This window comes from Crotalus tigris, unplaced genomic scaffold (genome assembly GCF_016545835.1).
Source record: "Crotalus tigris isolate CLP2741 ecotype Arizona unplaced genomic scaffold, ASM1654583v1 scf7180000024464.508515016:1373766, whole genome shotgun sequence".
Lineage (NCBI taxonomy): Eukaryota > Metazoa > Chordata > Lepidosauria > Squamata > Viperidae > Crotalus > Crotalus tigris.
The window spans coordinates 1,199,732-1,214,995 of record NW_024100635.1 but is presented as its reverse complement, the minus strand read 5'-3'; the positions used below and the strand labels follow the sequence as shown (position 1 = coordinate 1,214,995).

Genomic DNA, 15,264 nt, shown 5'->3' with positions numbered 1-15,264 from the left:
ACCGTATGTAACATTGAGCAAGAGTTGAGTAATGAGCTTTACATTTATCTTTTTATTATTACATTCATTCATTATTAAACTTAATCACTGCCCATCTCACCATTTGAGGCACCTCTGAGCGACTTCCCTTGACCTAATGTCCATAGCAACACTGAAAATACCCATTTTTTCCCTTATCAACAATGAAACCTTTTCAACTGTACATTTTTTTCCCTCATGTTAGGTAGCAAAACAGAGAGGTTTGTCTCTCTTCTGGATGACAGTATGGCCAAATGGCAGCCACTTCCACAAGTCCACCGCATGGCCCAGGGAGGAAGCCAGGGCCCACTGAAAATAATGACTGCTTCCGGGACAGAGTCCCAAGGGCCAGGGATGCACACTCTCCCCTCCATCCCCAACATGAGGATCAGAAATCTTAGAAAGAAAGAGGAGGGTGTGAGGCGTGCAGGGACCCAGTGGGAGGGAGAAAAAGGCTGTGGAGACCCTGGGGTGGGAAAGAACTGGGCGGCACAAGGGTTGGGAAATAGAGCACAGGGTGGAGGAGGCCTAGAGATGCCTACAACAGTCAAACCTGGGCCTGCACTAGGCTTCCAAGAGTTTTCCCCAACCCTGAGGTACCAGTGTTCCACTTAGCGACTGACACAATTAATGGCTGCATTAGAGAGATCAGGGTAGTTTAGGAAAGAAGTCTCACTTAACAGTCGTTGCAACATGTAACCATAATTGCAAGGCCCGTGACAGTTATAACTTGAGGACCTTTTCTACCCTGGCTGAGGAATTCTGGGCTTCAAACTCTGCAGGAAACCAAGGTGGAAGACCTTGGATGCCTACAACAGGCAAACCTGGGATTGCACTAGGCCTCCTAGAGATTTCTTCCAAGAGTTTTCCCCAGCCAGTGTTCCACTTAGTGACTGACACATTCAGTTAATGGCTACATCAGAGAGATCAGGGTGGTTTCGGAAAGAAGTCTCATTTAATGGCCATTGCAACGTGCAACTATAATTTCAAGGCCCATGACAGTTATATCTTGAAGACATTTTCTACGCTGGCTGAGAAATTCTGGGCCACAGAATCTAGAGGAAACGAAGGTAGAAGACCTGAAACTCCACATATGGGAATTATCTAATCAACATATAAAACTACCACACAGAAGCCTTTTTGAGGAAATCCACAAGTTCTACAAAAGCTGCTGCTGCTAACCAGAAATTGGTAGTTAGCCCTTTTCCATTTTCTTTTTTTTATTAAAAGTTTTACATTTTTTTTACAATATTTAACCCAAAACCCTCCCCCCTCCCCCACTTCCCAGAGCTGATTAGTGTTACAAATAAACAATTATAATCTAACTAACATTACCCAATTCTACTAACAATCAAATCCATAACATAGTTTAACTCCTTTTTCAAAACAAATATTAACAAATTAAAAATAAAAATACAGTTAAACCATAACTCTAAAAATAGTATAAATTCAATCAATAATCTAAAGTCTACTCATAAGCAAGATAATACTTTTCAGTCTCATATTTCAATCCATCTTCTCCAAACCGAAATGTATTTTTCTTATGAATGGTCCTTCAAATAAGTGGACATTTTCGCCATTTCTGCTAAGTTAGACACCTTAAGTATCCATTCTTCCATAGTAGGCAAAGAGTTTTTCTTCCAATTTTGCCCCACCAATAATCTTGCAGCTGTTATAAGATTCAACATCAAATTAATTTCTTTAACATCAAAATCAACCGTAATACCCAACAAAAATAATTGTAGAGTAAACTTTATCTTTCTCTTAAAAATCTTTTGAATATTCCACCAAATCTTAATCCAAAAAGCTTTTGTATCTCTACAAGTCCATCAAATGTGAAAATAGGTTGCATCTAAGCTTCCACATCTCCAACATTTGGACTGTAAATTAGGATACATGCAGGACAACTTTTGGGGATCAAAATGCCATCTATAAAACATTTTATAAAAATTTTCTCATTTTCCTTTTCTCTCCACCTACAAGTCTAGTCCTGAGACATGTTTGAGTAAAAAGATTCAGAGCACAATTCAAATAGTCAATTTCTCAACTACAGTTTCATTGGGAGATCACAAATGAATTTCAAGCCTTTTCTAAATTCTTCAAGTTTTGCCTCATGTGGATTTCCTTGTGTGCAATAAGGGATGATTTATGAGTGAAGTATCGTCCACAGACAGAACATTTGAAAGATTTCTCCCCTGTGTGAATCCTCTGGTGTTTCACCAAGCTGGAATTCACATTGAAACCTTTCCCACAGATAGGACATTCAAAGAGTTTCTCTCTTGTGTGAGTCCTCTGGTGTGTCAGAAGGCTGGAATTCTGACTGAAACTTTTCCCACAATCAGGACATTCGAAAGGTTTCTCTCCTGTGTGAATCCTCTGGTGTCTCACCAGGTTGGAACTGACAGTGAAACTTTTCCCACAGTCAACACATTCAAAGGGTTTCTCTCCTGTGTGAGTCCTCTGGTGTGTCACCAGGCTGGAATTTAGACTGAAACTTTTTCCACAGATAGGACATTCAAAGGGTTTCTCTCCTGTGTGAGTCCTTTGGTGACTCAAGAGCTTGCAATTCAGACTGAAACTTTTTTCACAATCAGGACAGTCAAACGGTTTCTCTCCTGTGTGAGTACTCTGATGGTTCACAAGGCTGGACCTGTGACTGAAACTTTTCCCACAATCAGGGCATTTGAAGTGTTTCTCTCCTGTGTGAGTCCTCTGGTGTCTCACCAGGCTGGAATAGCAACTGAAACTTTTCCCACAGATAGGACATTCAAAGGGTTTCTCTCCTGTGTGAGTCCTCTGATGTATCACAAGGCTGCAATTCAAACTGAAACCTTTCCCACAATCAGTACATTCAAAGGGTTTCTCCCCTGTGTGAGTCCTCTGGTGTGTCACTAGGCTGTAATTCTGACTGAAACCTTTCCCACAATCAGGACATCGGAAGTGTTTCTCTCCTGTGTGAATCCCCTGGTGTCTCACAAGGCTGGAATTCTTACTGAAACTTTTCCCACAATCAGGACATTGGAAGTGTTTCTCTCCTGTGTGAGTCCTCTGGTGTCTCATGACACGGGAATTTCTAATGAAACTTTCACACAATCAGTACAGTCATAGGTTTTCTCCCTGCTGTGAATCCTCTGATGTATCACCATGTTGCCATGCTCACTAAAGCATTTACTGCACTAGGAGTGCTTTTATGGTTTTTCTCTTGTGTGGGTCCTTCCATGAACCACAAGGGAGCTGTTCTGACTAAAGCTTTTGCCACAATCAGATGATTTGTATGGCTTTTCTCCAGTATGGCTCCTCTTATGCATAATCAGTTGTGATTTGCAATCTGTGCTTTTACAACAAGAGACACAAGTACGGAGCTTTTCCACAACTGATATTCTTGAGGAAGTTAAAAATATGGACAATCCCTTGTTTAGTGGTATTTTCATTCAATCCATTTTCTTCCTCACAGGGCGAGGCCTACATGGCTCTCTGCTCTACCTGACTTTCCTACTCACCTTTTCCTCCACTGACTTCCAGGTATTTCCCTCTTTTAATGAATGAAAAATAATCTCCCTTCACTTTTCATGTAAGGCATCCTTGAGTTCTGAATCATCTACTTATTCTAGTATGAAATCTTTCTTTTTTTCTCTCTCTTTTGTCTAACCGCTACTGCAGGAGGAGAATTTTGTGGTTTTCTGAAGGAAATGGAAAATATTTTGATTTCTGGCTCAGTTTGCTTTCCTTTTCCAATGTTGCTTGTTATTCTTAATTGTCCAGAGTTTTTTTATTGCCATCCTCTTTGTCTATAAGATTCAAAGAAAAGTGTAATTAAATGGTTAGAAATGTGAGAAAAAGAAAAAATATATACATTACAATGAAAAAGCAAACATACACAATATAAGAATAATCTCATACATTAATTATGATTCATTTGACACATGGAAAGACTACCTAAATCCAAGTTCAGATATCCGATCAGTCATGAAATTCTCTTGTTGACTTGGACAATCACAAATTCTTAACAATGCAAAGGGTTATCATCAAAGGGTTATCTGGAAGTGCTGAAGCTAGATTTTATAATTGCAGATATATGCATACAGAGAGAAATATAGACACAAACCTACAAATGTGTATCTTTCAAGCCTGGAAAATTGTCCCAAAATAGTTTACAGTCAAACCTTTGAGCTAATTTTAGAGATGTGGCAGCTTTAACTGCTGAATAACAGAATAACAGAGTTGGAAGGGACCTTGAAGGAAGAAGGAAGAATTTTGAGGGTGGAAATGGTGATAAATAAAAAAAATGTTGATAATAGCAATATATGCACCAAACAATAAACAAGAAATATTTTATCAAAAACTACACAGGAAAATATTGGAAATGGAATATCAAAATATTTTTTTAGTGGGAGGTTTTAACGCAATTGTGAATGAAAAATTATATTACAAATGTAGTAAAATAGGGGAAAAAAGGAAGAAAGAGATTACCTAAGGTGTTAAAATGGAAGAAGAAATCTACGTACAGAATGTCTGGAAAGAAATGAACCCAAAAAAGACTCAGTATACTTTTTATTGTGTAGAAAGCAAAGGGAAGATTACCACACTTTATATTTCCCAGGAAAATCATGTTCATGGTGGTAAAACCTAACAATGGCCCCAACTACTGGCGGCCCTTAAATGGGTCAGGGGTGCTAAGAATCTCCCAGTCCGCTAGAAGCATGATAAACCCAAAACTATGAATTGGTACATGGAATTTGAGAAGCCTATACAGTATGAAGCTGGGAAAACACACAACACTATCCAAGAAATGTCCAAATACAATATCTCTATATTGGGAGTGAGTGAAATGCACTGGCCTGAAAATGGAATGTGTAGAATAGGAAATTATACTATCTACTACTCTGGTGAAAATAGCAAACACCATCAAAATGGAGTAGCTATAATTGTAAACAATTGTGTAAATAAATGCATCAAGTCCTTTATTGCTGTATCCGATAGAGTGATAATGATCCAAATAAATAGTACTCCAGTAAATATGAATGTCATACAAGTTTACGCTCCCACAGCTGACAGCGATGAGGAGGATTTAGAGAAGTTCTATGAAGATATAAGCAGTGTACTGAAAACCCTAAAAGTAATGATATCACAACACTCATGGGGGACTTCAGTGCAAAAGTGGGAGAAGGAAGTGATACTCCTGTAGTTGGAAACTTTGGCTTAGGGACCAGAAATGATAGAGGTGATAGATTTGAAGACTTCTGCAAGGAACATAGGCAATGTGTGATGAATACTTTTTTCAAGTTGCCAAAAAGACGCCTCTACACTTGGAGATCACCAGCAGATACACAAAATAATGTAGTAAGGAACCAAATTGACTATTTTACAATGAACAAAAGATTTAGAAACTCAGTAAAATCAGGAAAGACATACCCAGGTGCAGATGTACCATCCGATCATAATCTACTACTTGCTGAAGTCCAGCTGAAACTAAAAAGGATGAAAAACCTGAACCCTGCTAAACAAAGAATTGGCAGAGACTTCATCATTAAACATGGAGGTAAGATTAAAGAAGAACTAGAAAATCATTTAAGGGAAACCAACAACCTGAATGATGATGATGTAGAAGCGAACTGGAATAAATTTAAAAATACAATAGTAGAGGTAACAAATTCAGAACAGAGAGAGGGGTACCACAAGAAACAACAGTGGATGACAGAGGAAATTCTTCATCTCATTCTTCATCTTTTATGAAAATAAAAACAAAGAAAAATACAATGAATTGCAGAAAACAATTAGAAGAAAAATTCAACTGGCAAAAAAAAGTGGTTTGCAAAGAGATGCAAGGAAATAAAAGAGACAGAACGTATGCATGATAATTTCAATTTACACAAAAAAGTGAAAGAAGCAGCAGGCCTCTACAAAAAGAAAACCAACAACTTAGTTGACAAAGGGGAAAATTATGTTAGATGAGGATGAAAAACTAAAAAGATGGAAGGAATATACTGAAGAACTTTTTGAGGGCAGTAGGGATGATATAGATATGGGAAGTATAACAACTGGACCAAATATCACTATGGAAGAGGTTGAATATGCAATAAAATTAGCAAAAACAAGAAAAGCCAGAGGACCTGATGATATCCCAGTAGAAATTTTAAAATTGCTGGGAACAATGGGAAGAATTTTTTACTGCAGCTCTTTAATCAGATATATGAAACAGGAAAGATATCAAATGACTGGCTAAAATCAACCTTTGTGATAATCCCCCCAAAAATAAATGCAAAGAAGTGTACCAAATACAGAAAAATAAGCTTAATGAGTCATGCTCTGAAAATATTCCTGAGAATAATTCACACAAGAATATAGAACAAAATTGAAGAGCATCTAGGTAACACACAATTTTCAGAAACAATCTTGGTACACAAGATGTGCTGTTCAGCATTCAGGTTCTTGTACAGTGTTGTAGAGATGTCAATCACAGAGTTTATATGTGCTTCATTGATTTTGAAAAGCTTTTGATAAAACAAGACACAGCAAACTATTAGAAATCCTGAAACAAGGGGGACTAGATGACAAAGACATCCAAATAATAAAGAATCTGTACTGGCATCAGGTAGCAAATGTGAGACTAGCCCAAAAATACTCAGATGATGCAGAAATAAGAAGAGAGGTCAGACAGGGATGTATTCTGTCTCCACTGTTGTTCAATATCTACTCTGAGTCAATCTTCAACGAGGCACTGGAGAACATCGATGCTGGCATCAAAGTAAATGGCGTTTAGATCAACAACTTAAGATATGCTGACGATACAGTTCTGCTTGCCAGTAAGCATGAAGACCTTCAGCTCCTCATCAACAGAGTCACAGAAATATCTGAAAAAATACTGCTTGAAGCTTAACACCTCAAAAACCAAGATCATGGTCATCAGCAAACAACCCGCTAATTTACCACCAATAAATTCAGAAGGAATACCATTAGAAAAAGTTGAAAGGATCACACATCTTGGTTCTAATTTACATGAAAGCTGGGACATGACCACTGAAGTAAAGACTAGGATAGAGAAAGCTCGAACAGCATTCTTCAAAATGAAAAAGGTCTTCTGCAGTCACAACATAAGCCTAAGACTGAAAATCAGGCTTGTCAGATGCTATATTTTTTCTATCCTGCTCTATGTAGTAGAGAGTTGGTCTCTGATAGAACAGGGTTTTTCAACTGGTGATATGCGTACTACTGGTGGTACGCAACCACCTGGCTGGTGGTATGCGGCGTCGCCTCCCTCCCCCCTCGGTGTCGCCTTGCTCCCTCCCACTGTGCTCCTTCCCAGCTTGTTTGTGAAAAACATGCTGCTTGGCGGCAGCCTCCACGAACCCTACTGAATGTGCCCTGCAAGGGGCGCATGAAGAGTGCAGGCACAAAGCAAGGCCCTGCCCTCCCCAGGAATTCATTGTGCAGCAACCGGATTGTCTTCTCGTGCACGCAGTTTAGCAGGATCCATATCGTCCTTCTCCTCTCTCTTCTTACTTCACAACAAGCGCTAGTCTGATAGGAGACAGAGCCATCCACTCCCTTGGCAGGAAGGGGTTTGAGACCGCAGGAAGGGGTTTGAGACCGCTCGCGTCACAGCTCTGAGAGCCAACATCACAACTGCCCCTCCTTCTTTTCCCCCTTCTCTCTGTCTCTGTTGCGGCCTCACTCTCTTCTATCTCCTTTTCCTCGCCCCCCCCCCGAGCTTGCGATACCCTTCAGGGCCCTCACGTTGCCTCCTGCAGCTCAGCTGTTGGTCGGGATGCCCACGGAACCAACACCCAAGCTGCCAGGTAGAACGGTGCCGGCCGTTGGTCTCCTTTGCCACCCCGTTGTCCTCAACCCCTCCCCCACCTGTTCATGTCGAGCCCACGGGGGCTTGACAGGGAGAGAGGGAGTAAAGGAGGAAGGGACTCCTCTTCCTCTCCTAAGGTTCAAAGCATGATCAGTTTCCCAAGGGCACCACAATCCTCACGAAAGCAGGGGGAGAAGCAAAAGGGGCGAGAAAGCTCACAGCCAGCTTAAAGGAGCACCTGTCAGCGTCAGAGACAAGAACCTCCTACACCAGTGGTTCTCAACGTTTGTGTGACAGCGACCCCCGTCACACAAACGTACTGCGCATGTGCGGCGCCATGCGCGCGGGGCGGTGCCCCCTCGCACGGCGCGCATGCATGGCGGTGCCCCCTCACACGGCACGCATGCGCGGCGGTGCCCTCACGCGGCGCGCATGCGCGGTGGCACCCCCTCGCGCAGCGCGCATGTGTGGCGGCGCCTCCTCGCGCAGCGCGCATGCGCAGCACCGCCGCCTGAGGGGGGGAAATGGCGGATTGCCTTCTTTCGCGACCCCCGTAAAATGGTCGATCGACCCCAAATGGGGTCGCGACCCATAAGTTGAGAACTGCTGTCCTACACAAACCCTGGGGAAGAGGTGGAGAAAAGGAGCCGCCTTTGGGAGAAAACCGCCACCTTCTTCTCCTCGGTTTTGCATTCTTCTGTTCTTCGGCAGCCGGGCTGCCATGCCTCTGCTGGCTGGAACTCCGCATTTGTTTTGTTTTTTACTTCTCGCCTTCATGTGTTTCTGCCGTACCTCCTTGGTGCTCCCAGGAACGGGGCGGGCAAAGAAAAGTTGGCTAGGCTAGGCAAAGAAAAGCCACGGAGCTGTGAGCTAAGATCGCAGGCAGGCCGGGGAAGGGGGTGAAGAAGAAGAAGGGGATTGGGAGAAAGGAAACGCCATGTCAAAGCTGCAAATATTGTATATTCTTACTTTTGACAATATGTAGAATTGTCTGGTAATTATGGGGTTAATACAGAACAGAAGGGGAGTTGGGGGTAAAGCCCGGGAAAGAAAGAGGAAGAAAACATTTGACCTTCACACTAATTGGATAATGTGAGATATGACGAGTAATTTAGGGAGGGAACATGCTGATAATTTAACTGCTCAGAGGAAGAGATCTTAGATCCTAGCATCCCCTCATTGTGCCTGTGCCGACATTTTGTAACAATAAAAGACTTTTAGGAAAATAAATGCCTGGAAGTTCTTTGGAATGTTTCATTAGCCGGAACCACAACACGCCAAGCTTGTCTTCACCTCTCCCAAGGACCTTCTGTGCCACCTCACAGGAACACCTGGTTTCAGATTTATGCCACAAAAGAAGAAAAACAATTGCGGAACGCTTGGGAATCCTTTGCAAGGCACTATGTACTTTGGTGCTTATTTCCTAACGCCTTCCCCGTGTTTTCTGCTCCACCCCGAATTCGCCTCCCTTCCACTCTCCTTACATCTATGGTCTTAATACAGTTCTAAGTCTGTCTCGCTTTCAACACCCCCTATAATTCTTCATTCAGAAGAATGAAGGGGCATGAATCGGCGTGTGCTCAGAAATGCCGATTCCGCGCCCATGCCCTCTCGCTCACGCAAGCAAGTGAGCTGGGCATGAGCCCAGGAACGGGGCGCACAGCTACAGCTGACCTACGCTTCTACAGAGCAGCCCAGAAGTGCAGATCAGCTGTAGCTGCTCTCCTGGGCTCCTGCCCAGCTCACTTGCTGGTGCTTTGTTGGAAAAGATGCCACTTGCTAATTTACCAGAAGCACAAATCAGCTGTAGCCCTGCCAACGGCAGCAGAGCTGCCAGCCATGCTGACAGCCTGTCCCACTCCCCTTGTCCCTTCCTGGGCACGGAGGGGGGGGAGGAAGGAAGGGACAAAGAGGAAGGGAAGTAAGGGACAATGAGAGGGGTAAGGAAGGAAGGAAGGAACAATGGAAGGGAAGGAGGGAAGGAGGAAGAGACAAAGAGGGAGGGAAGGAAGAAAGGAAAGAATGAAGGAACAATGAAAGGGGGAGAAGGAAGGAAGGAAGGGACAAAGAGGGAAGGAAGGAAGGAAGAAAGGAAGGAAAAGGGACAAAGAGGGAAGGAAGGAAGGAAGGAAGGAAGGAAGGAAGGAAGGAAGGAAGGAAGGAAGGAAGGAACAATGAGGGAAGGACAATGGAAGGGAGGGAGGGAAGGAAGAAGAGACAAAGATGGAGGGAAGGAAGAAAGAAAGGAAAGAAGGAAGGAAGGGACAATGGGAGAGAGAGAGGAAGGGAAGGCTCCCATGCCTGTCCCACCCCCTTCACCAAAGACACACGGATCCCCCCACATCCCCGCCTGCACCCCCCACAGGCACCCTTCAACCTGAGTGATGAGCTGGCCAAGCCTCCACTGGCCATTGACTTCATTTGTCAAAAAGTTGCAAAAGGTGATCACATGACCCTGGGGATGATGCAACAGTCATGTGTGAAAAATGGTTATAAGTCACTTTTTTCAGTGCCGTTGTAACTTCGAACAATCACTAAGCAAATTGTTGTAAGTCAAGGACTACCTGTACTTTATCATTTTTTCCCTTTTTGGGGGGGGGGGTCATCAAGTTTTTGACACCTTGCTGGACAACTGGTGGTACTTGGATATTGCCTTATCCTAAAAGTGGAACAATGGGTGAAAAGGTTGAAAAGCTCTGTGATAGAAGGCCACCCGAAGAGATTAGAAGCATTTGAAATGTGGATTTACAGGCGGCTATTACATATGGGTTGACAAGATCAGAAATGAGGAGGTGATAAGCCGCCTGGGAAAGCCAAGGGAAAACATCAAAACAATTAAAAAAACGAAAATTAGAATATTTCGGACGTGTGATGCGACACCCAGAAAAATACGGCATGCTCCATTTAATCCTCCAGGGAAAGACTGAAGGCAAACGAGGTCCAGGCAGAAGAAGAACATCGTGGCTTCAAAATCTAAGGGACTGGTTTGGACAAAACTCAGCAGCACTTTTTCGTGCAGCTGCTGATAAAAACAGGATCACCAACATGATCGCCAACGTCCGATAAAGGATATGGCACAAGATAAAGAAGAATACATTTTATTCAAATAGACACAAATCATGGTCTAGAATTGATATGATATGGTTGTCCCCGAAATTAAGAACTAATCTACATGAGGTTGAGATAGAACCCAATATTTAGGCTGACCATAATCCGAGAGAGCTGAGTTGGACAGAAATAAAGAAGAAATCAAGGTGGACATGGAATCAACTCTTATTAAAAGAGAAAGAATTTCAGAAATAGCAGTAAAGGAAATGGAATAAGAAAATAAAAAAGAAGACACTTCACTCCTGTACATATGGGATACAGCCAAAGCATACTTCAGAGGATTAGCTACAATTTATACGGCTGAAAAGAATAAAGAGAAAAAGCCACAGTGTACAACACTAAAAGTTTAAAAAATTGGAGCTAGAACTTCAAAAACATCCACAAAAAAACTCTTAAAAGACAAATGGAGATAATTAAACATAAACTAAACCTAACAGTGTCAGAAGAAATGGCTCAACAAATGAGAAGGGCAAAATATTTTTTTTTCGAAAATGCAAATAAACTGGGAAGATGGCTGGCTTATAAATTGAAAAAAGGAATAGAGAAAAAATTGATAACCAATTGCAAGATGAGAAGGGAGATGTGTAACTCCAAAATGAGGCAATAAAAAAATAGTTAAAGAATATTATGAAAAACTATATGATATAGAAAAAAAATCTCTCTGGAAAAAAAACAACACAATATATGAAAAAAGCCAATCTACCAAAAATGCCAGAAAAGTTTAAAAACATGCTAAATGAAAAAATAATAATCAGTTTTTTATCAGAGGTCAACAGTGTCTGATCAAACATTGTCTGTTCTTTAAAAAAACCATATATTTTCGCATCTTTATGATAGCTCGATTGCATTTGCATCTGAGGCCACCATGATAATTCAATACCCTGGTCTACAAGCTCTTGTTTAGATTTTAATTTTCCTTCGGTATCCAAAATAACTTTATATGTCATTTTTTTCATATTTCACTTGATTCGGGTGAACAAATGCTTCCATCCATTGTTGAAAGCAATCCTGGGATTAAGTACCGTAGATTTTAGTTTTTATCTTTTGGCGCACAAGAATTGTATTTCTTATACAATGAGTTTGACATGTCTGCCCTAAACTATTGAAAAGGATTCAGTTATTTGGAGAAGTAGCTGGATTGAAGATAGAGAAAAAACAAAAGTTATAGTTAAAAATCTTACATCTAAGCAAAAAGAACAATGGATTTTCAAATAGTTGGAAAGTTCAATATTTGGGAATATACTGAACAGCAAGATGTGCAATCATAAAAGATAACTGCATAACATTACTTAATCAAATAAAATGAGATCTAGAAAAATGGAAAAACTTACAACTATCAGTGTTAGCAAGAATAGCTACTGTGAAAATGAATAGTTTACCAAAACTGCTCTTCTTGTTCCAAACAGCACCTATAAAAATAGAGATTTTTTTTGATGATTTAAATACTTTGATTTTGAAAGGTATTTGGCAAGGAAGGAAAGCCAGAATTAAATTGAAAATGCTAAAAGAATCCAAAGAAAATGCAGGATATGGATTAAGAATCTATATAACTTTCTATTAAATTCAAAAATGGAGGATGAACAAGTGAAAGAAACAATGATACAGTGGGCAGAAAACTTTGGATATAATATAGAATTAGAGAAATGGCAAAATCTTTGGGAAATAAATTATAAACTGACCATGGCAACTTCTTATAAAGAAAACTGATATAAAATGTTCTATAGATGGCATTTACCACTGCTAGATTAGCAAAAATGTTTAAAATATGTGTAATAAATGTTGGAATTGTAATCAAACACCTGGCACATATTACCATATGTGGTGGTCTTGTGTTAAAGCAAAATAAATTGGGCAAAAATACACACTTGGTTAAAAAAGATGTTAGGGAAACATGTAGATTTTAAACCTGCACTACTTTTATTATGTATAATATCAGAAAGATTTAATAAGCAAAGTTTATATTTAACATTGCATGGATTAACAGCAGCAGGGATTGTATTTGCTCAGCACTGGATGAATGAAGAAACACCACTAGACAAAGAGATAATTAAGAAGATATTGGAATGTGCTGAAATGGACAGAGTTACATTGAGGATCAAAGAGAAAGAAGATACAGAATATTTTCAAACATGGAATTTATTTCCTCAATGGTTGGACAAAAGGGGTAGACACTAAGAATGTAACTTGTATTATTAAGCAAAGAAATTGGATCAGAACACATGTTTATTAAGCACTAATCAAATGTAATAATAGAAAATTAATTTTAAAAAATTGTAAAAAAACACAGAGTTGGAAGGGACCTTGAAGGTCTTCTAGTCCAACCCACTGCGCAGGCAGGAGACCCTATTACCATTCCTAACAAATGGCTGTCGGTCTCCTCTTAAAAACCTCCAGTGATGCAGCACTCACAACGTCTGGAGGGAAGCCATTCCCAAACAATTGAAGGAGACTTTTGAAATCTTCCCACCAGCAGAAAATCGCAGCCCCCAGTTTAACAGCCTGCAGCACCAGAGGAATTAAAAGTTGGGGAGGGAAGGGATTGGCAGCAGCAGCAGCTGAGATGCTTCAGCCTAGTTGCTTCTCTGCTTGGACGCCGTGGAGGAAACCAAACAGCCCCGCTTGTTCCCGGCTTCTCCTCCGACCTGCCCTCCACTCACCTTCCAGCTGCTGCTTCAATCAGGGAAGAGCACCCTACACACCATCTTCCTCTGATTAGTGATCAGGAAGAGGAAGTTCCTGGGCGCTTCCCCTCTCCTCACCTGCTTTCTAGCAATATAGTACTCGATGGTTTTAACTCCTTTAAACTCAAACACAGATGCCGCCTTCTTTATTGTCTGCTTTATAGGCACAGATGTTGCCTGTTTGACCGCGGATAGGAGGGGAAGAACACGCTTGTCCCGTCTCTGCCTAAGGTGTTTGTACGATTTCCCCTGATTAAAAGCTATCAAATCGTTTCTGACTTCTAGCAACCGACCTTTGCAACAGAGCCTAGTGAAATGTGATGCTAGTTAGATTAGTTCCATTAGAAGATTAGCTATGTGCTGAGCCCCAAATGTTCATGACGGTTTTACACAATTATACAATCAGTTTTCCTAGGCGTGACTCTCATGGGAGATCAAAACCTTTCTACATCTGAAATCTTTATGACTAATTTAATGTGGCTCCCAAGGTTTTAGGACATAGCAGCAACATCAGGCCAGATGCTCCAGGGGAGCCAACATCCCTCCTGCTGGCCAGGGCTGCATCCAAGAGCACCCAGCATACCATTCTTGAAGGACAACCTATATCTGCTAAATGCCATGTACTTCTGTAAATTTGCTTGCACAGGAGTCTCCATTAGGTCACAGGGAGAATAATATGCAGCAGGGCCTCGAAAATGGGGGCTATGAAAGAGGGGATGATTGTGAATATATGGTAGAAGAAATATTTCTAAAATACATTTTTAAAAAGAAAACAAAAGGGAAGAATAGAATATCCCAGAAAAGCACACAGCAGACTGATCACCAGGCTAACCTTTTTAGAGGGACACCCTGCACTGCCGTTTTTAATGTACATCTCTAAGGTTTTGGTTGGGATTAGTGGCCATTTCAACTATTGAATCTGAGCTCTGTTGCATGGAGGAATCTGGAATAAAAGAACCGCAAGGTATATTTTATTGATACTCTTTTCATCCAGGAATTAAAGATGGCATACAAAGAACTTCCTGTCTAGTGTGCTGTAATTTATGGCGTAAATGTCCCGCCCCCAGACAGCCTGCCTACCTACCTATAATATGATCCACTAGAAAAAAATTGTAACCAGTCCTCTGAATTCTGTTAGTGAAATGAACAAATATACAATTCTTTGATTTTTTCTAAATTCAGGATGATTCATCTGCAGACTTTAATATCAGTTCATTGCTCCACATATTGTTTCTCTCATTACTTGTAGGCATTCCTGGAAAACCTTAAAGAAAAAATTGACTTTCTTTTAAATGAAAATGATGACATGGTATATAATAGGTCATGTGTTGTTGTTTTTCCTCTGAGGTTTATTTAATCTATTATTAAGAACTGTTAAGGACCAGATGACTTTACTATGTCCTGATATGTAAAAACCATGGAACTCTTTTTCATATGATCCTATGAGCGCACACGAATGGGTGGCTCTGCCCAAATGGACGCAGGTGACTTTGTGAGCTGAGCTGAGCTCTTCCCAAGAAGCTGCGACTGGGAGCACAGCCACTTCTCAGAAGCCGCCTGACCATGGATGGAAACTGCGGGCTGGTTGGAGAAGGCTGAAGGGGATGTGGATTCCAAAGATTTGGAGTTAAACAGACTCGATGCACAGAGACAATGATT

The 15,264-nt window shown here is 41.1% G+C and overlaps 1 protein-coding gene across 2 annotated transcripts; it reads right to left on the bottom strand.

Moving 5' to 3' along the window:
- Window positions 1-1,869: 1,869 nt before the first annotated feature.
- LOC120303348 (zinc finger and SCAN domain-containing protein 2-like) lies at window positions 1,870-13,653 on the bottom strand. 2 transcript variants are annotated; one of them, XM_039332814.1, is made up of 2 exons: window positions 13,582-13,653; window positions 1,870-3,806 (listed from the first exon to the last, which is right to left on the bottom strand). In XM_039332814.1, the coding sequence occupies exon 2, from the start codon at window positions 3,076-3,078 to the stop codon at window positions 2,098-2,100; it is 981 nt and encodes a 326-aa protein (XP_039188748.1). In that variant the 5' UTR covers window positions 3,079-3,806; window positions 13,582-13,653; the 3' UTR covers window positions 1,870-2,097. The 2 variants fall into 2 exon arrangements, with proteins under 2 accessions (XP_039188748.1, XP_039188749.1); XM_039332815.1 differs by lacking the exon at window positions 13,582-13,653 and adding an exon at window positions 12,256-12,276.
- Between the last annotated feature and the right edge of the window lie 1,611 nt (window positions 13,654-15,264).

Coding starts and splice junctions, on each gene's coding strand:
- LOC120303348 (XM_039332814.1), bottom strand. CDS start 3,078: ATGAGACACCAGAGGACTCACACAGGAGAGAAACACTTCCAATGTCCT.